This window comes from Nannobrachium achirus, assembly GCF_963921795.1.
Source record: "Nannobrachium achirus genome assembly, chromosome: 17".
NCBI classification, from domain to species: domain Eukaryota; kingdom Metazoa; phylum Chordata; class Actinopteri; order Myctophiformes; family Myctophidae; genus Nannobrachium; species Nannobrachium achirus.
This window is the reverse complement of record NC_137824.1, coordinates 15,218,074-15,241,539: the sequence shown is the minus strand read 5'-3', so window position 1 is coordinate 15,241,539 and position 23,466 is coordinate 15,218,074. Positions and strand designations below refer to the sequence as shown.

Here is a 23,466-nt window from a genome sequence, read left to right as displayed (position 1 = left end):
TATTCAACATTTACTTGAGTAAAAGTACAATAGTATTGGTATCAAAATGTACTAAGTAAAAATTTAAGTAAAAGTATGCATTGTGCAGAATGTCTCATGTCAAGTTATCAAATGTATAACAATCTTTTGAAAATAGCAGATCTACAGGCTCACAATGCATCGCGATTGGCTATTTTCAAATAGCCAAAATGTATATTCGGCTGAAGTGGTTGATGTATGTTTTGTAATAATAATCAAAATCTACATACTGTACTACTGTAGTAGTCTCGCGTAGCCAGACAACTATTCCACAATCTCCGAATGCTATATAGAGTCTGGAACGGCAGCTCCCGAACGGCGAGCATCGGAAGTAGCCACTGCTGCACGGAACTGTGGTCCCACTGGAAACATAACAGAAACACAATAGCTCAGACAAAGTCATTCGAGCGGCTTATTCTTGTTATGAGTGTATAGTTTAAGAAAACGTTTGAAAACATCATGGAGGTAACACCAATAACACCAGAGAAAGACGAAATAACTCCCCCATAAATATTGAAAGGAGACATAACGCTTCCAGTAGGACATGTTATTGCTACTGCACCAAGGGAGCGGTTGCGTCACATCCGCTTTATCTCGCACTCATCGTTTCTATTTCCGTTTGCCAGACTGTATGCCGGGAGCATTTGCCCAAATCGCGGAGGCAACAGTCTGGCCTCGCGAGACTACTACTGTAGTAACTAGTAACTAAAGTTTTGAAATAAATGTAGTGGAGTAAAAGAACAATATTTGGATCCGAGATATAGTGGAGTAGAAGTTAAAAGTATTGGACATTGGAATCACTCAAGTAAAGTAAAAATAACCCAAAAGTGTACTTAAATACAGTACTTAAGTACATTTACTTAGTTAAGGGGGTATCATAGTACAGTCTGCGGTGATAAGCTATCACCGCGGTGTAGTCTTTTAAAGTCAGAAAACTACAACATTACGCCATTAGCCCGACATCTCTCCTCTGTTTTTACTTTTCTCCCCATCACCCTGTTCACTGATTGGTCGATCTTGACCAATCAGTGTGCCCCCTGCATGTTTCAGAGGCACAGACTCACAGTGATAGGACTTCACTGAGTCCGTGACTATGATGGCCTCCTCTTGTTTTCTCAATTTTAGGTGATAGCTTATCACCTAAAAGTTGAGGTGTTAGCACTTCACCTCGCACTATGATAAAGGTAAGCCATTTACCATGAGAGGGAGTGGGTTTTGGCTGATTTACCACTGTTTCAGGGTTGTGGCGCGAACAACCCACGACCCTCGAATGGTAAATTGCTTTTCTAGAACAGTTGTAACTTGCAAGGTTATTTAGTTACAATCAACTGCAACACAACAGTGGGCGGGGTCCATGAGCCAACTCAAGGTTGTTGACAGATTTACCACTGTTTTAAGCCAATCAGAATCCAGTATCTGAACATGTGACCACAAAAAGTGGTAGAGCCTTTACTTTACACCACATCCCTCCTCGCCTCCTCCTCTCCTCTCCTCTAGACGCCTTTTGTTCCTTTCTCCCTCCGTGTCTCCTTAGTACCTCTCCTCCCCTCCACTTGTGACTCACCTCTTCAAAGGCCTGTCTGCTCTCCTCTCCTCTCCTCTCTCTCTCTCTCTCTCTCTCTCTCTCTCTCTCTCTCGCATCGTTACCGCTCTCTCCCACCTCCTGTTGCCTCCCCTTCCCCTCCTCCCTTGTTATCAGCCCTCTCCCTTCGTCTTTCTTTCTCCTGTCTGTTCTGTTTATCCTCCTCCTATCTGCTTCTCCTTTCTTCATTCCTCCTCGCTGGTTCTCTCTCCCCAGGGGTGTCGCACCAAATCCTGGGGGCCCTGGGTACAAGGATTCAATGCTGGGGCCCGCCATGAATGTTCTTCATTCATACGCATTATTGTGTGCTTTAACTATTGAAGAATAGCAGATAAACAAGCTTGTAGATCTGCGAGCTTGTAGATCTGCTATTATTTGAAAAATCGTGGAAAATTATGTTGTGCAAGTCTTTGAATATTTCAAATCCTTCGAAGGTTTTTTTGAAAAACCTATGTTTCTATGTCAGTGGTGCTCATGTGAAGGACCCCCAAAATGATATGTATTTGGCCACGGACTCCCATCTCAAAATATTTAGTTCCAGGGACCCCCAGAAGAAAATTTACAAATGTTTGCTTAAAAAAATAGATATAATCAAAGATTTGCACACATTTTCACGACTTTAAAAAAATAGCAGATCTACAAGCTCGCAGCGCGGCACTCGGTGCCGCGCTGTGAGCTTCTATATCTGCTATTTTTCAATAGTTAAAGCATATCATAATTCCAGGCCCCTCCACCTTGGGCCCTAGTAACTCAGTCCCACTTGTCCCCCCCTTGTGACACCCCTGCCTTGTCTCTCCTCTTCCCTCCCTCCCTCCCTCCCTCCCTCCCCCCTCCGCCCCCATCATGGATCAAACTCTTTATCTGGCCTCAGCCACAGCCTGGAGGCAGCTCGGCTCGCGTCTAACACAGGCTGGAGAGAGAGAGAGAGAGAGAGAGAGAGAGAGAGAGAGGAGAGTGATGGCTTCAAACGGCATCTGCACCGCGCGGCCGCCCCGACATAAGGCACGTCTCACGCGGATAGAAAGCAGCAGCACAACGCTAGCTGGCCCCTGAGACGCTGCTCTCTGTCTGGAGATGATCAAAGATGAGCATGGTTGTCCTTATGTTTCAAAGTCCCCCCGCGCACGCACTCCCTCGCAAAGTCCCTCCGCGCGCGCACTCGACTTAAACAAAGTTACAGCGGCATTGGAAGAAGAAGATACGCCACAAGACATTATTTCGCCAGCGGAGTGAGTGCGCCGTTGCATTTCTAGTGCCCAGTTGCAAAAAAACGGAAAGCCACCCCGAGTTGTGCGTGAGTGTGTGTGTGGGGGGGGGAAGGGGTACATTTTCCACTGCAGCAATTTTATATTATAGCGAGGGTCACCTATTATGAAATCAATCCAAACAGGATAAGTCTGGGGAAGGAAGATAAATGCAAAGGCAGGTAAGCGACGCAGTCAGTCGGCCCGCGGACGCAGTAAAAGAGCGAGGGAGAGAGAGAGGCAGAGCAAACCATGCACAGGATGAATCATAAGTGCTGAGATCTATTTGGGCCATCGGATGTCATGTTGCATTGTTAATGTTGAGAGAGAGACGCACACAAAGAAGAGGAGAAGAAGCACTCCGAATGGTGTGCATGCATGCGTGCCATGGATATGCGCACACACACGCAGCGGCAGACACGTGAAAAAAACATGCGCTTTTACGCTGTGTATGCTACCATTAATAACACACACACACACACAAGGACCAACGAACACCATGCACCAGGGAGGGACGTGCAGAGAATGTTAAAGGGGCAGGGGCTGACATTTTTAAAAGGGCCTTTTGGTGGAAATATCGAAAATAGCAGAGCGCAACGCGTTGTGAGCTTGGAGGTCGGCTATTTTCCACGCTTGATTTCTACACAGAGAGGGCAATTCTTTCAACATATGATGCTTGCGTTCAAGTTCAGGAGAGTTTGGACAAGGCCATTCTCTTGAATGCTGCCTTCAGGTATGGCATGATGGAAAGAGGGGGCATTTGCATTTCTTTCACCGTAGTAAAAAACTGCATTCATGGTCTGGAGAGGGCACTTTTTTACAGGCGGATAAAAGGGCAGGGGCTCAAGCCCCCTTTGATGTCTATGTGTGCACGTGCCTGCCATGCACCATGCGAACATTAACACACACACACACACACACACACACACACACAGACACACATAGTGCATAGTGCGTCGCACATAGACCACGCACCAATACGCAAGAGAACATTAACATGCGCGCACACATGGACCAAGCGTGCAAGCACTGCACACACAAGAGCGTATTCTCCGCCCGGCTTTGCTTTTATCTGCCGGTTCATAGTGTAGGCCTTGTTATGTAGCCCCAGGCAGGCCAGGAAGCAGATTCAATGGCACTATACCCGCCCTCTCAAAGAAAAAAAACGCCACTTGCCCTTTTCCAGATAGCGTCAGCATTGATTTGATGTTGGCGAGTCGGCGATGTCGAGCGGAAGTTTTAACCCATTCAGAACGGGTAACACTATATTGTGTATCATTATTTAATGCTTTAACTGTTGAAAAATAGCAGATATACAAGCTCACAGCGCGGCACCGAGTGCCGCGCTGCGAGCTTGTAGATCTGCTATTTTTGAAAAATCAGTGTCTTTTGAATCCTTCTGAGGTTTTTTGAAAAACCCTATGTTTCTATGTCAGCGATCTGGCCAGCCATCGTCAAAGAAAAGGTCCTTTTCACTTAAATGGAGCTCAGTTAGTGTGTTCTTGAGAGACCTCTATGTCAGTGGTGCTCAAACCTTTTCATGTGAAGGACCCCCAAAATGATATTTATTTGGCCACGGACCCCCATCTCAAAATATCTAGTTCCAGGGACCACCCAGAAGCAAAATTTGAGTTGCAAACGTTCGCTTTGAAAATACATATATTCAAAGATTTGCCCACATTTTCACGACTTTTTCAAAAATAGCAGATCTACAAGCTCGCAGCGCGGCACTCGGTGCCGCGCTGTGAGCTTGTATATCTGCTATTTTTCACTGGTTAAAGCAGTCAATAATTCTAGGCCCTGAATGGGTTAATGGAACGGAAAGACATTGTAGGTATTGTTGTTTCTGGGTCTGCCAGACCAGGGCCCAATTATCCATGGACTAACGCATGATCAGGCCAGCAGCACTTGTGTTTAAGTGGATGCAGCGCGCAGCGGGCTGTAACCATGGAGACCACAGCGTTAACCCTGTGTTGGGGATGCGAGAGAGGCCCAGGATCACAATTAGCCCACTTACACCTGTCTGATGAATCCTAACAGTTTAATGAAATGCTATATCAGTGGTGCTCAATTTGGCGGTTCTCAACCTGTGGGTCGGGACCCACAGGGGGGGTCTTAATTTTTTTGGGGGGGGGGTCCCAAGTGGTGAACTTAATGTGCAACATTGTTTTCTCACTCAACAGTAAACAAACCAACATAACGTTTTAAGTGTATAGACTCTATACAATTAAACTTTATGTTGGTTTGTTTACTATATTATAGAGAGGGTATGCACATTTCTAAAGTGACAATTGAAGGACGTTTTGATACCTCTAAATGACAAATTAAATATTGGCCAAATTGTCAAATATAAGAGGAATATATTGAGAATATATTGAGAACCACTGCTCTATTTGGACCCCATCTCAAAATATTCCAGGGACCCCCAGAAGCAAAGATTTGAGTTAAAAATGTTCATATATATTTTCAAAGATTTGCCAAAATTGTCAAGAATTTTCAAAAATAGCAGGTCTGAGAGCTCACAGCGCGGCACAAAGTGGCACGCTTTGAGCTTGTATAACATGCCATTTTTTAAATAGTCTATAAAGTATAAAATAATGGTTTGATGTGGAGATGCTTTCTCGGTTTTAACGACTTAAGCCAGTTTTTCTTTTCCCTTTAACAAGCCTCCATCTCCCCCGGCCTCCATTTAATGCTTCAGGTGGCATTAAAGCTTCCTCAACTGGCATTCATTCTATGGTGGAAAATAAGACGGCAGAGAGTGTGGGGCTGCCTGCCTGCCTGCATGGTCTGTGCAGGGGATGCATGGGTCTTAAGAGACAGCCCACCGGGGGTGTGTGGGTAGTTGGCGGCTTTCTTTCTGAGAGGCAGAGAGAGAGAGAGAGAGAGATACACGGCCAGAAACACATTTATCGAGTGTGTCCAACCGAGTGCTAGCCTAGTTTTTTTGAGCACAGAGTAAAGTCGAGAAGAAACGCTGCAACGGGGTTATGCGTGTGTGTGTGTGTGTGTGTGTGTGTGTGTGTGTGTGTGTGTGTGTGTGTGTGTGTGTGTGTGTGTGTGTGTGTGTGTGTGTGTGTGTGTGTGTGTGTGCGTGCGTGCGTGCGTGCGTGCGTGTGTGTAGGGGGGAGGGGTGTTGTGGATAGTTGGCTGGCGGGTCTGTGGAGGTTTGCGTACAGTGAGGAAGATGGTTGGAGGTGCGCACGCAGGCTCAGAGGATTCAGGCTCCACTGAACGTAAGGTTTTATGTCTAATGATCAGCAGGGAATCATCACGGTCCCAGCATGAGTCCACTGAGACACACACACACACAGGGACATGCTGGGCCCCTGATTCAGCCCGGGAAAAAGAGTTGGAGAGGCCCTCATTGCGCGCTATAGAGAGAGATCTCTCTCTATAGCGCTGCTGCTACTCAAAGATTTGCCATTTCAGATCATGACAAGTGACAAGCCAGTGGGCCAATTACATGAGTTATATTTCGTCATTGTCGGGTGGAAACCTTGTATGTCCAAAACCGTTTGTTTTGTATTTTAAAAATGATTTAAACTAGTGAAAACAGCCAATCTACAAGCACACAACGCCTCGCACCGCGAGGCGTTGTGTGCTTGTAGATCGGCTGTTTTCACTACTTTTGTGCAACGGTCTTATATGATGAAGCAGGGCTTTGCTTTGCGAAAAAATTACAAATGTGAAACTTGGAGATACAAGGTTTCTGCCTGACAGTGACGATTTACTTTGTTGGCCACCCAGCCCCCAAAATGGCACGAAGGCCGACATTTTATTTTTATTTTTTGGACCGGCCGGGAATGAACCGGCCGTTCGGGAGTTGTCCCGCTTTTCCCAATGGCCAGCACGTCCCTGCACACACACACACACACAGAGAGAGAGAGAGAGAGAGAGACACACACACACAGAGAGAGAGAGAGAGAGAGAGACACACACACACACACAGATAGGCATTAGACAGTGGTGTTAAGTAACTAAGTACATTTACTTAAGTAATGTACTTAAGTACAATTTCGAGGTGATTTTGTACTTTACTTGAGTATTTCCAATTCCCAATAAATACTTTTACTTCCACTCCACTACATCTCGGATCCAAATGTTTACTCCACTACATTTATTTGAAAAAAAAACCATACATAAACCACTTTAGCCCTATGTTATACCTTGGCTATTTGAAAATAGACAATCTTGTGAGCTTGTAGATCAGCTATTTGCAAACATTTTGTACTTTTGCTTTTGGTACATTTTGAATTCCAGACCTTTACTTGTAACATAATATTTCCATATTGCAGTATTGATACTTAGTCAAATATGTGAGTTCTTGCAGACACTGCAGACAGACAGACAGACAGACAGACAGACAGACAGACAGACAGACAGACAGACAGACAGACAGACAGAATGAGAGAGTGAAGAAAGATAATAGGGAGAGAAGACACAAAAACTGAGAAAAAGAGGAAACGAGAGAGAGAGAGAGAGAGAGAGAGAGAGAGAGAGAGAGAGAGAGAGAGAGAGAGAGAGAGACACAGAGAGAGAGAGAGAGAGAGAGAGAGAGAGAAAGAAAGAGAGAGATAGAGACAGACAGAGAGAGAGAGAGAGAGAGAGAGAGAGAGAGAGAGAGAGAGAGAGAGAGAGAGAGAGACAGTCCCTGTGGCAACGTTAGTGGTCTGGTGAAGCATAGCTTTGATGTGCATGAGGAGAATGTTTTATAAGATGGTGTTGCTTGCTTTTACACACATTCACCTCCTTTATCTCCCTAACTTTGCATGTGGAATATTGTGTGGTAAATTAATCCTTAAATGACCTACAAAAAGAAGAAGAAAAGGAACAAAAGAAGAAGAAACTTAACTTTCAAGGTCGACTGACAAGCTGTTACAATAGAGTTGTGTAGAGAGTTGCGTGACATTGCTAAGGTTGTGTGCGCTTTGTAGGCTGGGTTTTTACAGTGGCACATATATCACAGCGCCAGACTGATAAAACTCAATGTTGACGCGCCAGTGATTTTTGCCAGCTGTTTCCAGATTACAAAGTATTTGCGGCATTTTATATAGCGACGTCGTCATAAGCAGTAACGTCCGTTTGAATAAACCCAAAAAGAACACAACCCGTGCACGCACATCATACATTGCATGCACAAACTCGCACAGACCGTACACATAAACAAGCACGTATACACACACATAAATCTATATGTTTCAAAACACACAGCCACTTCGTTTTACGGTCTCGCTGCTGGGAGAGATAAAAAAAGAAATGTTTGCAGCATCTTCGTGATATTTTACTTGATCCAAATTTGCCAAGATGCCCAGAGCCACAGAAAGACATCTGATTACCCAACAGGGGCTCAGGATGAGGAGGAAGTCCTGTGCCAGCAGTTTGTAATGGCTAGATTAAAGCTGCAATCCACAATTTATGTTAATGAATAAAGTGTTGTTTTAACCAATCTGTATATGAATACAATATAACTAGTTTGTCTGTAGTGGTTGGAGGTGGTCTCCCTAGATTGATTGATTGAATACTTTATTAAGATTTTGCAAATGGTACAATGGTGCTGTAAAGCAGTGGTTTTCAACCTTTTTCACATCAAGGTCCATTATTTATTCAGCATTTGAGCCACTGACCACCATTTGAGAAAATGTAGCCTCTCAGACCCCAATCTGAGTTCCCAGAAGTTATTTTTTCCGCCACTAGGGGGGCGAGAAGAACCCCAAAACTATGATATTCCTGGCAAGGAAGTTGTCCCCGACTCAAAATCTGAGCTGGGACAATACCGGATGCAGAGCCCTGTGCAAACCTTTAAAACATTCAGAATAGAAACCAAACAACAACACTACAACAATCTGCAGCCCATGTTTCAAGGTGAATCCTACCAGATGACTCAGACCCAGAACTTTGAATATTTTGTTATCGGTTGGATACGATTTTGTCCACAATTCCATGCTAAATTGATGTTGGTATCATAACAATTCTTCTACATTCTCTATTATTGTGTAGACTTTCGTTTGTACAGGTAAATTGAGTGATGCAGATCTTTTAACATTTCTGGTGTTAAGCTTGGAAGGTACAAGATGCTGGTGTCGGATAGGACACCTACTGATTGACAACTAGTACTCGATTCTCATGCTGTAAGTACAACAGCGCCCCTGGACAAGTGAGCCTGGGTTTGCCTCTTAGCGGTAGATGTTTGGTCTCGCACATGAAAGACCAGGGTTCGAATCCCGGGTAGGACATACAAATTATGGATTGACTGGACTTTACTTGAGGCTGCCGAACTTCTCTATCGTCCGATTTCCTGAGCGCTCCCCTGTAGAGGGCGCCATCGCCATTGCTGCAGTGTAAACAGCAGCCAGTGGTGGAGTAGAAGTAAAATTATTGAAAATGGGAAATACTCAAGTTAAGCAGAAATACACAAAATTGTGCTTAAGTACAGTGTTCAAGTAAATGTAGGCTACAAGTTACTTTACACTATACTGTTTGCATCGCAGTTAGGCACCATCTACAGGGTGTCGCTCAGGAAATCAGTCTATGGGGTGAAAATATATACAGCAGGGTTCCCCAATTCGTTATCCCCTTAAGGGCCAAATTATGTCTAGGGTACCAAGACGAGGGCCACGACATTGCAGGAGGCTGCGGCAGCGTTCCCGCTATACTCCAGCGACAGATATACAAGATACTAGTGTTTTTACTGCTCTTATACCAACATTAGTATAATTATTATTGGTTGTGGCACTAATAATTTAGCCCTGGGATTCTTAAATCCCGTGTTGAGTGTCACACAAGGAGAAATGCACTCCTTAAAGTTAAAACAAAATAAGTTAAAACAGGGACGTGCTGGCCATTGGGAAAAGCGGGACAACTCCCGAACGGCTGGTTCATTCCCGGCCGGTCCAGGCCCGGCCGGTCAAGGCCGGCCATTAGGAAAAACATACAAATAAAATGTCAGCCTTCGTTCCATTTTGGGGGCTGGGCGGCCAACAAAGTAAATCGTCACTGTCGGGCAGAAACCTCGTATCTCCAAGTTTCAAATTTGTAATTTTTTTTTCGCAAAGCAAAGCCCTGCTTCATCATACAAGGCTGTTGCACAAAAGTAGTGAAAACAGCAGATCTATAAGCACACAACGCCTCGCACCGCGAGGCGTTGTGTGCTTGTAGATCGGCTGTTTTCACTAGTTTAAATAATCTTTTAAATGATAAATACAAAACAAACGGTTTTGGACATACAAGGTTTCCACCCGACAACGACAAAATATAACTAATGTAATTGGCCCACTGGCTTGTCAAATCTTTGAGTAGCAGCAGCGCTATAGAGAGAGATCTCTCTCTCTATAGCGCGCAATGAGGGCCTCTCCAACTCTTTTTCCCGGGCTGAATCAGGGGCCCAGCACATCCCTGAGTTCAAAACCAATTAATCAGTCTGCTTGAAACGTAGGCTAAGCATCTGTATAACAGCAGCCAGTTGACAGTGCAGAGACATAACTGCCTTCCTTCGATGCGTTCTTGACTGGGGTCGGTGGGGGCCATGCAGACAGAACCCCCAAGCGGGCCGCAAATGGCCCGCGGGCCGCCCATTGGGGAACCATGATGATAATACAGTATAGCCTCATGATTCAATTTGTTTACAATTATTTGGGAAACGATTCAATCAGTTAGTGCATCACGAAGTCTCTCATTTAATTCAGTTTGCAATTCGAGTTTTTACAATTATTCAATTTCACTCTTATCCAGAGTGTCTTTTTAAAGTGCAAGATTGGAGTAAGTGGCGTGAACTCTATAACGAATGACAGTGGAAATGGTTATGTAAACAGAGTGCCAAGAAAACAATTAAGAGAGGCGAGCTAGCAGGCAAACATCAAACCTTGCATCTGTCTAGAGATCACTCTGTTTGATAAGACGAATCCATCACAATTATAAAAAGAAGAAAAAATACGGAATTCACAAAATCTGACAGAAACAACCTTTTAACTCCATATTAGAAAATAACGGTGGAATGAGAGAAAAAAAATAGGCTACAAATTATTCAGCAGGCTCTCAGTTCTCAGCACATCTTGAGTTGTTTTCAAGATGTCAAGGCCAAAAAAAGCTTAATTATATGCAATTGTTTGTTCTCAAACTGAAGCAGTTGAATTACGCATCACGATGTGTCAATGCTTTTTTTTTTTTTTACTGCAAGGGTATTCAACAGGGGGTCCTCAGAGTTACTAAGGGGGTCCCCCGAGTCTTTGTGTGCTAGAAACTTTTCTCTCCTTTTTTTATGAACCACTTCCATATTCCAGCTTCCATATTCCGAGAACTTTAGCCAAAAATAGCAGATCTACAAGCTATAGAGGTTTGGTGTAGAGGGGAAAAAAGAGCACACTAAGTACAGAGTGAAAAGGCAAGTTTATAAAGTAATGACGGATCAAGTGGTTCAATATCTGAAAACACAAATTGACATGAATCCAAAATACACAGGTGATTGTGCTGTCAAACCATGAAACTATATGGAATCTATGAACAGGTTGTGGGGGTCCCTGCTTCATCTCTCCCCCACCTAAGGGGTCCTTGGCCTGAAAACGTTGAAGACCGCCTGTTTTTACTGCAAGTTCCGTGCTGCATGTTTGTGTGCAATATGAGAGGGAACAAGCGCATGGCCGTGAAAGGCGATACCGTGGTCGTCATGTCCCCCAGGCTGATTTGTTTCTTTTTCTCTCTGTTATACGTTTTGTTTTTTCCCCCACCGATCTGCGCCGGTGAATTATCTCCCGGACGCTCCGCCAATTTGGCCGGGGCCCCGGCCCGGGCCGGGCCGCGAGGCCATTTAGCGCCGGGCTGCCTGCGGGGGCGGGGCAGCCGCGGTTCGAGGTCGGCTGAACGGCGGTGCGGAGGCTGGCCGCGACCCGGCACGCCGGCACTTTAGCGGGGGCTCCGGTGAATGATTACCTCACAGCTCCAGTCATAATTCAGCGTGACCTCAATCTGCCAGCCGGAGCCGCGGTTTGATGGATCTGCTCGCGGGTTCGGGTGTCGGGGCTCTTGCATGTCAAACACGGACAGATAAAAGAAGGGAGAAGGGAAGGCTATCTGTTGCCTTCTTTACAAAACCAAAACACGCAACAGACACACAAAAGCCGGCTGCCAGACACGTGGAGAGGATGATGAGCACGTTGTTGACAAATGGCAGGCGCGTGACGTCTCCCCCCTCTGCTCATCGCCCGTTCGTTCACGTCGTGGTCTGAATCTGAAACGGCATCCGCGTGAATCAAAACAGCATCCCGGTTTTCGACAATGGAACAAGGGGGGAGCGCTTGTTTTCGGTGGAGATGACGGAGGCGCGCCGGCGTTATATTATAAACACAATCTGATCTAGCAATCATGACATAGGCTATTTATTATAATCACTAATTCACTATGAAGTGTCTTTAATTATAATTAAAGTAAAAATAGTCAAATAACAAACAAGGACAAATTGTTCTGCCCACAACCGTGTCAAACCAAAATGCCTAAACTACTGTAAATGTAGCTCTATTATAACTATAACAATGGTTCTTAATTAGTCCCAATTATTAAGTATAATACTTGACCTTATAAATATAGAATGTCTATGATTATATATGTTATGAAACATCGCATAGTCGAGCGTTGCGACGGTCGCATGAGCCGACTCAGCGCCGTTACCGACTTATGTGCCGTTATGGACAGAATAGTAAATCTTCAGCCCCCCGACTTTCGTCACCTCCGTGCGGTCCAGGTGATCCGGTTCAGCCAATCACAAGCTTCCACTGCCGATACCGGGATGCTGTTTTGATACACGCACAGCATCCGCCGTAGTCCACGCCACACGTATCAAGTCAGAACAATGTCACGAATGGTTAACCACATGAACACTAGCATCCCTATTGTGGTGACGAAACATTCTGTTGAAATGCATCGCATTTGTGACGCGTTGTTGTGAGCTTGTGGGCTATTTCCGGCGAAAGTGATTTGGCGTAGATGGAATCACTAGCAGACCTACTGTAGCATAGCGTCGTTGTCGGGTGAAAACCATTCGTTGTCGGGTCCAAAACCATTCGTTTAGCATTTTTCATTTTAAAAATGATTTAAACTAGTGAAAACAGCCGATGATGTGAAAAGATATGAAAAGATATGAAAACAGCAGAGGCGTGTGCTTGTAGATCGGCTGTTTTCACTACTTTTGTGCGACGGCCTTGTCTGATGAAGCAGGGCTTTACTTTGCGAAAGAACGAGGTTTCCACCCGACAACGACGATAGAGTCCCGGGGGACCCTGGTTAAACCTAAGTAAATACTGTAGTGTTTAAGTGGTTACTTCCACACTGTATTATAGACATTTGATCAAAACGAATAACCTCACAAATGACTAACCAATGTCGGGAGCGACGCGTGTCACCCATCAGTCAATTCATCATCATTAAAGCTCATCAGTCAAAGCTATAGATAGGCCCAGTGTGCACACGCCATGTGCACGAACCCACATGCACGCACACACACACACATACAATGGCTCCCAGTGTGGATAATTAGTGGATTCCCTCAGTAGGTGAGGAGCCGATGCTCCGCTCGCCTCCCTCACTCTGACCTTCTCCAGTGAGCTTCCTGCCTCAGTGGGACTCATCTCACACACACACACACACACACACACACACACACACACACACACACACACACACACACACACACACACACACACACACACACACACACACACACACACACACACACACACACACACACACACACACACACATACACACACACACACACACACACACACAGGGGCGTCACAAGGGGGGGAAAAGTGGGACTGAGTTACTAGGGCCCAAGGTGGAGGGGCCTTGATTATTTTATACTTTAGCTATTGAAAAATAGCAGATATACAAGCGTACAGTGCGGAGATCTGCTATTTTTGAAAACTTGTGAAAATTATGTGCAAATCTTTGAATATATTTATTTTTTAAGCGAACATTTGCAACTAAAATTTTGCCTCTGGGGGGTCCCTGGAACTAAATATTTTGAGATGGGGGTCCGTGGCCAAATACATATCATTTTGGGGGTCCTTCACATGAAAAGGTTTGAGCACCACTGACATGGAAACATAGGTTTTTCAAAAAACCTTAGAAGGATTTGAAATATTCAAATGTTCAAGATTTTTCAAAAAAAGCAGATCGTGAGCTTGTAGATCTGCTATTTTTCAATAGTTAAAGCACAACATAATGCGTAATAATGTGTTCCCAGTTTCACCTATTTATGGGGGCCCCGCAGGGGAATCCTTGTACCCAGGGCCCAGAATTTGGTGCTACACCCCTGCACACACACACACACACACACACACACACACACACACACACACACACACACACACACACACACACACACACACACACACACACACACACACACACACACACACACACACACACACACACACACACACACACACACACACACACACAACACATCCAATACATATTTATTGGCACGGTGACAGCTCGTGTGCGCTGGATTTATCGGTTTCCCCCGTAAACAATAAACCTGCATTCCTCTCTTCCCCCTCGTCGCGCCCTAAAGCCTGGAGATAAATCCTCACGTGTCATTCAACCGCCCTATAGAACACTCCAGCCGCGTGGGCATCTGGCCATGATCTGAGGGACCGACCGGCCGACCGACGCGCCTGCCGGAAAGCGGCGGGGGCCGAACCCCTTGTCCTTGTCCATTATAGCCACGATGATTTGATAGCTGCCCCCTCGAATGGCTCCGGTGACAGCGGACAAATGTTTCTCCTGCAGCAACTTCTGATCAAAAGCATTTAGAAAAGTCTAGCCGTGGCCTGGGCCGGGGCGAGCGGCGTTGGGATTCAGGACAGACCTGACACACACACACACACACACACACACACACACACACACACACACACACACACACACACACACACACACACACACACACACACACACACACACACACACACACACACACACACACACACACACACACACACACACACACACCAGGGGCGTAGCCAGGATTTATCAAAGGCTAGGCCTGGCACAATGTGGGTGGGCACAGATGCGAGCTTGTACATCGGCTATTTTAAAATAGCGAACATTTAAATATTTAATTTTAGAAATCGCTTCATAATTGACTAAACTATGATCAAATCAGACTGTGATGTCTTTCTTCGCTTCCTAGATAGCCGTGCAAAAACGAAATGGGTGGGCCTAGGCCTGTCCAGGCCCACCCTTGGCTACGCCCCTGACACACACAGTCTGCATCAGGGGGACAAGTGACATCCAAGGGGGCTTGAACCCCTGCCCTTTTATCCGTCTGTAAAAAAAGTGCCCTCTCCAGACCATGAATGCAGTTTTTACTATGGTGAAAGAAATGCAAATGCCCTCTTTCCATGCCATACCTGAAGGCAGCATTCAAGAGAATTGCCTTGAGAGTCCAAACTCTCCTGAACTTGAATGCAGCATCTTATGTTGATAGAATTGCCCTCTCTGTGTAGAAATCCATGCCTGTACGTATACATCTCCAGTATTCACTTGATCATGCTTAGTTCAGTGTGGTATCAAGCGCCAGAAATAGCCGACCTCTGAGCTTGGAGGTTGGCTATTTTCTCTATTTTCACCAAAAGGCCCTTTTAGAAATGTCAGCCCATGCCTCTCTAATAGGGGTGTAACGATATAGTAACTGCATCGAAATATCATTTTTAACTTGAAAATGAAAACAGCTAAAATCAAATCGTATTGTTTTATTTTGTATCGTATCAAATCGGCAGTGCAAAGAATCGATTGTATCGATACTACCTACCTGTGCATTGTATTTGGCATTTTTTAAGAAGAAAAAATAAAAAGGAGGGGTTTAATTACTTTTCCTTTCCATATAGCTACACTGGTCCATCGATAAATGTGTGTAATCTCTCGGTTCATGTCAAGGTGCAAGGTGCAGGTTTGTCAATATACAATGTCCATGTATTTGGCAGATAATCACAGTGTTTACTTGTTTATATCCATAATAATACATGTTTCCCTTAAAACCTGCATTATCCACACCTTTCACACAGATTTAATTTCTTTGCTAAACAGTTACTATATCGATTTAAAATTATTGAATCGTATCGCCATGAATTAACCAATATCGTCCATGTATCGTATCGTCAACCATGTATTGTGATGTGTATCGAATCGCTATTAAAATGTATCGTTACACCCCTAGTATCTAACATTCTCTGCACGTCCCTGGGGTCTGCATGACCGGGGCCGTTGACACGCGCCATGACTGGGTCGCAATCTGATCACGACGAAGAGCAATAGCACTAAAGAGGGAGAGGAGAGGGGAGGGGAGGGGAGGGGAGGACCATGGGAGGAGGAGGAGAAAGGGAGGGATGGAAGGATTACGGCCCCCACCCCCTCCCTCTGCCCTCCAGGGGGTCATCTTTCATCTCTCAGCCGCCCCCCTCTAATGCTTTCAAGTGGGTTTGAAATCCTTGACATCTGCTTCCTCTGCCCGGGACCATGAGGGCGCACGCAGGCCACCGCCGTCCTGCTGAGAGCGGACCACCACAGGGCACTCGCTGACTCGCCCCGTATGAGGACACCATGCATGACCGTCTGTGTCCGTGGCACACGGATAAAGCTATAGCATACAGGCAAGTGGTTTTCACATGGTTCAAGGTCCTCCGCCCAGTTCGATATAGGGGTGGGCGATATGGAAAAATACAATATCACGATATTTTCCCAAGCTGTATCACGATACGCAGTCTTATCGCGATTCTTTTTCACGTTGGTTTTTATGGTTATTTTTCAAGTTACTTGACAAAAACTAGACTCTCTGGGTTCCTTTTGGGAGGTCTAAATTGAACTTTACAAGTATGTAACTCTGACAGTGTACAAATGAAACCAAATGGACCCGTAAGGGTCCATTTGGTTTCATTTGTATACTGTCAGAGTTAAGTGGATACCCTTAAAGTTTGAGAACTACTGATTTAGACCAAAATGCAGGTTTAAATTGAATTCTGCAATGAATCTCTGTATTAATGATTAAACAGGATTTTTACAAGGCTCAATCAATTGTATCACGATATATACGATATCTCTGAAAAGGCATATAGTGGAGACACTTTATCGTCTCAATGATAATTATCACCCTATCGCCCACCCCTAGTTCGATATGCATTATACTGTTTTAGGCCAGGGGTCTTCAACAGGGGGTCCGGGACCAATATGTAGAGGGGGGTCCCTGCTTCATCTCTCTCTCTCTCGTTGACGTTGACCCTTGCTGCAGGCCACGGGTAGGCCACTGGTTCCCAAGCACTGGGTTGGGACCCATTTGTGGGTCACGGGCACATTTGTATAGGTCCCTTAATTTTTGTTTCCTACAATTTGTTTTTAATTATTATTTCAAAAAACATTCCCAAAAAAAGATTTTCATGAATAAAAAAAAATGCTATGATTTTCCAAGTAATTTCATTAATAAATAAAAGAAAAAGCTAAGAAATTCCATAAATTAGGAAACAATATAACGCTCATAATGCGGTGCAAAGCAACGCGACTTGTTGTGAGCTTGTAGATCTGCTGTAAACAAATATCTAGCCTAACAAAGGCAACCGAGAGCCTCTGAACTTTGACTTTGAGCTGCATTATTGCACATGTAGCCTAAATGCAATAATAATATTAGGCCTGCTGCCATTCAGGATGGATATCAAAATGTTGGTTTTGGAGTATGAAGTAGAAGTCAGTTTCATGAGGGGCTACTGGGTTTTTTGCTCAATCTACAACTAGACAATACTATTCAATTTACTGTACCTTGATAAATTCTGTCTCCCGCAATATGTGTAGCTTGCATGATGATACCTCGATGAAGATACATTCAATTGAATTGAAGGTACATTTTCGATATATCTCGCCGCCTTAATTAATACGCAACGCGGTAGGTAATACTCACAATATTCACATACTGTTGCACACATTTGCATGTGTGAATGCACAAAAACGTGGCGGATACAAGTAAACACACTCGCCACACAGACACATTCTCACAGTTCACTCCCCCAGACGCATTTATCCCACTTACTACTCGCAAACAAATAAATGTAAATGGCTCGGTAAATAAACACTTCATCTTCGCCAGGGAAAAATAAGCCCCCCGTTGCCTCTGATTAAGACTATCGAAGTGATATATCTGGCACTTCAGTTGGCTGTTTACCTCATAAACACAAAGACATAAACACAGCCACCCACTTTGCCACAGAAATACTTCAGCGCAAGCAGAGTCGAGGTTCTCCCGTATGTATCTGTGCTAGTCTATAAGGATGTATACATATCTGGTCTTGTGCAGTGGTTCTCAACCTGTGGGTTGGGACCCCAGATAATTAACATGTTTTCTCACTCAATAGTTAAAGGAGCTATAGTCAACTTTTTCATTGTAGGGCCGACACTTTGTTTACATCCTAGTCTATAGACTAGAATGTAAACAAAGTGTCGGTCTGACAATGGCCAAAATTATTATTTTATCATTATTTTACGCTTTTTGTGGTCATTTTTGAATGGAAACACATATATGAAGCTTATTTTTTTATAAAATATTTTCGAAACATTATTTTTATTTTAGCACCCGTTTTTCAAGAAAAAGTTGACTATAGCTCCTTTAAGAAACCAACATAAAGTTTAAGTGTAAAGAGGGTATCTACACATTTCTAAAGTGAGAATTTAAGGATGTTTTAATACCTCTAAAATGACAAATTAAACATTGGCCAAATTGTCAAATATTAGAGACAAAAAATTTGAAAATAGCCGATCTACATGCTCACAACGCCTCGCAAATTGGCTATTTTCACAATAGAACCGCATGTTACAACCATAATTACAAAATGTAATGCCTCAATTCTTAGTATTCGTCAGGGTGAGGGCTGGGGGGTCCCCAGTTCAAATATGATTTTTTTGGGGGGTCGAAGCCTGAAAAAGTTGAGAACCACAGTTAGAGAGGCAGTGGCTGACATTCCCAAAAGGGCCTTTTGGTAGAAATATCGAAAATAGACGACCTCCAAGCTCACAACGCGTCACGCTGCTTGGAGGTCGGCTATTTTCTGTGCTTTTGATACCACACTGAACTAAGCATAATCAAGTCAATACTGGAGATGTGGCGTAACGGCACGGATTTCAACACACACAGGGCAATTCTTAAAAAAAAATAAAATAAAAATTTTTTTTTCAGGAACACAGTCAAAATGTATTATTCGCTCTAAACTCTGACAAGCGACTCTTCTTCTGTCACATGCCCATTGTTTCACCCAAAGCCCCATGCTCCGCAGTGCCCTTTGAGGCACCTAACTACCATTACATTTGAATTGAAGTATACTCGGGTATGAAACAACATTGCTAATGTGAATGCTGGGTCGGTGGGGGTTATGGCAATCTTATTCGGGAATATTCAAAGCATTTGGAGGCGAACCCTCCAAATGATTTGACGTTCTACTTCTTTAGTTCATCATCAGATGGCCAACTCAGTGTCCTGCAGCCACGCCCTCGTCTCCGGTCCTAAGTGGAAAAGACCAGCTTCTGAGGGTGGGCTGTATAGGGGGCAACTGGTGAAAATGTGCTCTGCAGTCTGTTCAGGCTCGCCACCCTTGCCTGCCACATGCACTGTCCGTTAGGTCCCACAAGACTTGAAGCGCCCGACTCCAGTGCGCAGATGGTTCAGCGAGGTCCATAGATGGCGTGGCATAACTTCTCCTTTTACACCACCTCCTGGGTCCTGGATGTATCAATGGATACGGGAGGGCCCAGCCGTCTCCCATGATAGTTTCCAGGATGCTGCCAGCCAGGCGTCTCTGGACACCTCCTCAGGGATGGATGACGAGACCTGGGCCTGCCTGGTGGTGCCGGTGTTGCTGTGGCTTTGTGCAGGATGTGCCAGTCGTACTTCTGGGCTTTTCTTGCCAGGGCGAGGGTAGCCGCATCACGTCGGAGACTGGCTGGGGTGATTCCAGCTAGGTCTGGCAGGTAGGACACAGATGTGTGATTCAGATGGTGTTCATGTGTTGCTTGTAGGAGAGTGTCCGGTCCAAGCTTACGCCGAGGTACTTGGAGGCTTGCTGGAACTCCAGACGGTTCACTTCTGTGAAATCAAATCACCCTACTAATTTGGCAGGGAGGGGTGGGGGGGACATATATACATTTTTTTGTTAATTTCTGGTTTTGTACAGTGTTTCTTTTTTATGATTGTGAGATTCTTAACACACTGGGTGCCCACGATGAAACCAAGAATCCCCCAAAGTGCCCAAAGTTTTATTGATTTTACCTTATTTCAGAGGCTCGTAGATGTAATCCGAGTATGTTCTGTCTTTTTTTCGATAGTATTTTCTTTCACTCAACCGCGGCCATCAGTGCTTTTGTAACAGCCGGTAAAGAGCTAGTTTTAAACATGAACGTGATTTAAAAGTTAGATTAGGAGATAAATGCACTTTTGAGAATCTCATATCACTGGCCTCTATGAGGGAACCGCACTTCCTGGTCATGTGATCTCCCGTTGCACTTTTCGGGAATTGAGTTTTTCTCTTCAGCCGCGGCCGAAGAGATGGTGCCACCAGTGAGACACATCTTCAGGTTTAGTTGGTAGCAATGGTGTGGTTGATCCAGGCACTCAGCTCGGTGACGCGGGCGTACACACCAGGCATGTGGACACTGCAGGATCCACTGCCCCAGGAGACGATACCAACCAGGGTCCATATTCCTTGCTTCTCACAGACCAGAGGGCCGCCAGAGTCACCGAAGCAGGAAGAGACTCCAGAGGCTCCGGCACAGACCATCTGGTCACTGATCCGGTCGCCCCAGTATTTCTTGCACTGCTCATTGGTGAGGAGGGGGAGAGCAGCCTGCTGCAGCCGGGAAGGTTTGGTATAATTAAAGGTGTCGGTCACGCCCCACCCAGACGTCACACAGACCATTCCACCCGGGAAGTTGTCACTAGCCTCGGCCACGCAAACAGGACTCACATGCTTGCCCAACTCTGCAGGGCGGGCAAGCTTTATAAGCTGGATGTCATTGCTTGCCGTATGCCTGAAGGCCTTTGTAACTTCGATGACCTGGATGTCCTCCTTGTTGGAGGAGAGGTCGTGCTCGCCCAGGACCACACGGGTAAAGTTATCGAACATAGGGCAGTGTGCGGCGGTCAAAGCCCAGTTCTCATTGACCAACGATCCGCCACAGTAGTGGCCGTGTCCCTCATACTGCAGGGACAGCTGCCACGGCCAAGAATGAGCCTTGGCGTCTTCACCGTTGACAATGCGGTTGTATCCACTGATCACCGGTCTTATGGCAGGTGAGCCGCAGCCTGAAGCAACAGCAAGAGCGGCCAGCAATGAGAAAATCCTCAGGAAATCCATGGTTCCCAACTTGACTCTCGCAGGCTGACTGCTGGGTCTTTTACACTGGAACTGTAGAATACAACTCAAAGGAAAGCCTTAAGTTTAGGAACTGGAAGATGATCTTGAAGGTTCTAGTCTTAGTTAGTGAAGGTTAACGCTGATTTGCATCCGGTCTCGTTGTGTGACTGCAGCCCTTTATATAACTAGCTACGTGGCCCTCACGCCTACGTCACCCCACGATCTGACTGTATTTGGACATCGCTGTATCTGTCAGTCCTTATATGGACTGATGCATGCCCACATACTGTATGGGCATGCACTTTTGTGCCCATATGGAGAGAGTCCCTCTTTTGGCTTGTACAGTTCCTGTTCTCCCCCTGCTTTCACTCCCGTTATGAACACGCTTATGTTGCTCCATTGTACTTTTCCCAAGAAATATTCTGTCAATAGATCCTGGACCTTTTAGCAAACTTTAGGTCTAAATGGCACCCTACAAGTGCATTTATTTAAAGGTGCCCCGAAATGCATCTGGGTCCCCATTCGGAATCAATGGGGGGAAATTTACTATAATCAAATTGCGGCAAATAAAATAAAAAGATTACACCCAATGTGAAGTGAGCGGTGGTCGTGCTTGCATAACGTCTTCAATTGGTAATTGGTGATGTAATACAGGCTACACACACACACATTGCTATGGCAAAACGCTGAGGAAAAAGACTAGGATATAGGTCTAGGATGTAATTGGTGATGTAATATGGCTACACACACACACACACATATTGCTATGGCAAAACGCTGAGGAAAACACATTGCTATGGCTTGAGGAAAAGTGGCTACAGATATGTCTAGGATGTAACTGGTGATGTAATGTGATGTAATATGGCTACACACACACACACACACACACACACACACACACACACACACACACACACACACACACACACACACACACACACACACACACACACACACACACACACACACACACACACATTGCTATGGCAAAACGCTGAGGAAAACACATTGCTATGGCAAAACGCTGAGGAAAAGTGGCTACAGACACACGCACAGCCACTCTATGGAGCGGTTTACCACCGCTCAAAAATATGATTGAACACCAGTCTCCATCATGGCCTGAGTAATCAATAGAAAAAGAGTCATTTTGGGGGAAAACTACTCCTTTAAGTAAAACATTTGAGTACTTTTTCCATCAGCTTCTGTCTACTCTAAACTGCCATGAAGTACTGTGTCAATATCCATTTTCAGTACGATCCCCGTTGGGAATCGAGCCCCTGACTTTGCCAGGGTTAGTTAACCCATTCAGAATGGGTACACATTATAGTGTATCATTATTTTATGATTTAAGTATTGAATATAGCAGATATACAAGCTCACAGCGCGGCACCGAGTGCCGCGCTGCGAGCTTGTAGATCTGCTATTTTTGAAAAATCGTGAAAATTTGAATTTTGACCCGATTCTATAAGTGTCTTTTGAATCCTTCTAAGATTTTTTGAAAAACCTATGTTTCTATGTCAGCAATCTGGCCAGCCATCGTCAAAGAAAAGGTCCTTTTCACTTAACTGGAGCTCAGTTAGTCTGTTCTTGAGAGACTACTATGTCAGTGGTTCTCAAACCTTTTCATGTGAAGGCCCCCCAAACTGATATTTATTTGGCCACGGACCCCCATCTCAAAATATCTAGTTCCAGGGACCCCCCAGAAGCTAGATTTGAGTTACAAACGTTCGCTTTAAAAATACATATATTCAAATATTTGCACACATTTTCACAACTTTTTCAAAAATAGCAGATCTACAAGCTCGCAGCGCGGCACTCGGTGCCGCGCTGTGAGCTTGTATATCTGCTATTTTTCACTGGTTAAAGCGTTCAATAATTCTAGGCCCTAAATGGGTTAAGTATGTCTGTAGCGTTGGGAACAAACAGTTCCCGGGACACGCGACCCTATGGGTCAGGAGGTCTATGGTGTGTTGCTGTATAGTGTGTGAGGCAGATTGATGTACAAGTGCAACCCCCTGGACATGACGCCAGCGTGTTTCACAGACTTATCTCTAATCCAGCCCTCGGGCGAGGATTGATCCCTGACCTCCCAATACCCAGCAGGGCAGACACTGCAACCACCAGGCCAATGAGCTGCCGCTGCAGGCTGCAGCGAGGGCCAATGCCATGTTCTAACCCTCGGCAGGGGTGTCGCACCAAATCTCTGGGCCCTGGGTACAAGGATTCACTGCGTTATTTT

General features: G+C 45.1%; 2 protein-coding genes across 2 annotated transcripts in view; one reads left to right on the top strand and one right to left on the bottom strand.

Moving 5' to 3' along the window:
- The window catches only part of nlgn3a (neuroligin 3a), a gene marked incomplete at both ends in the record, with an annotated part of 145,916 nt that overhangs the window by 63,857 nt on the left and 58,593 nt on the right, over positions 1 to 23,466 (top strand). The window lies entirely within an intron of this gene.
- Positions 20,451 to 21,227, bottom strand: LOC308301892 (chymotrypsin A-like; the record flags this gene model as incomplete). The annotated part of the gene is made up of 1 exon (XM_080746040.1): positions 20,451 to 21,227. One exon carries the CDS (start codon positions 21,225 to 21,227, stop codon positions 20,451 to 20,453), a length of 777 nt encoding a protein of 258 aa, XP_080602166.1.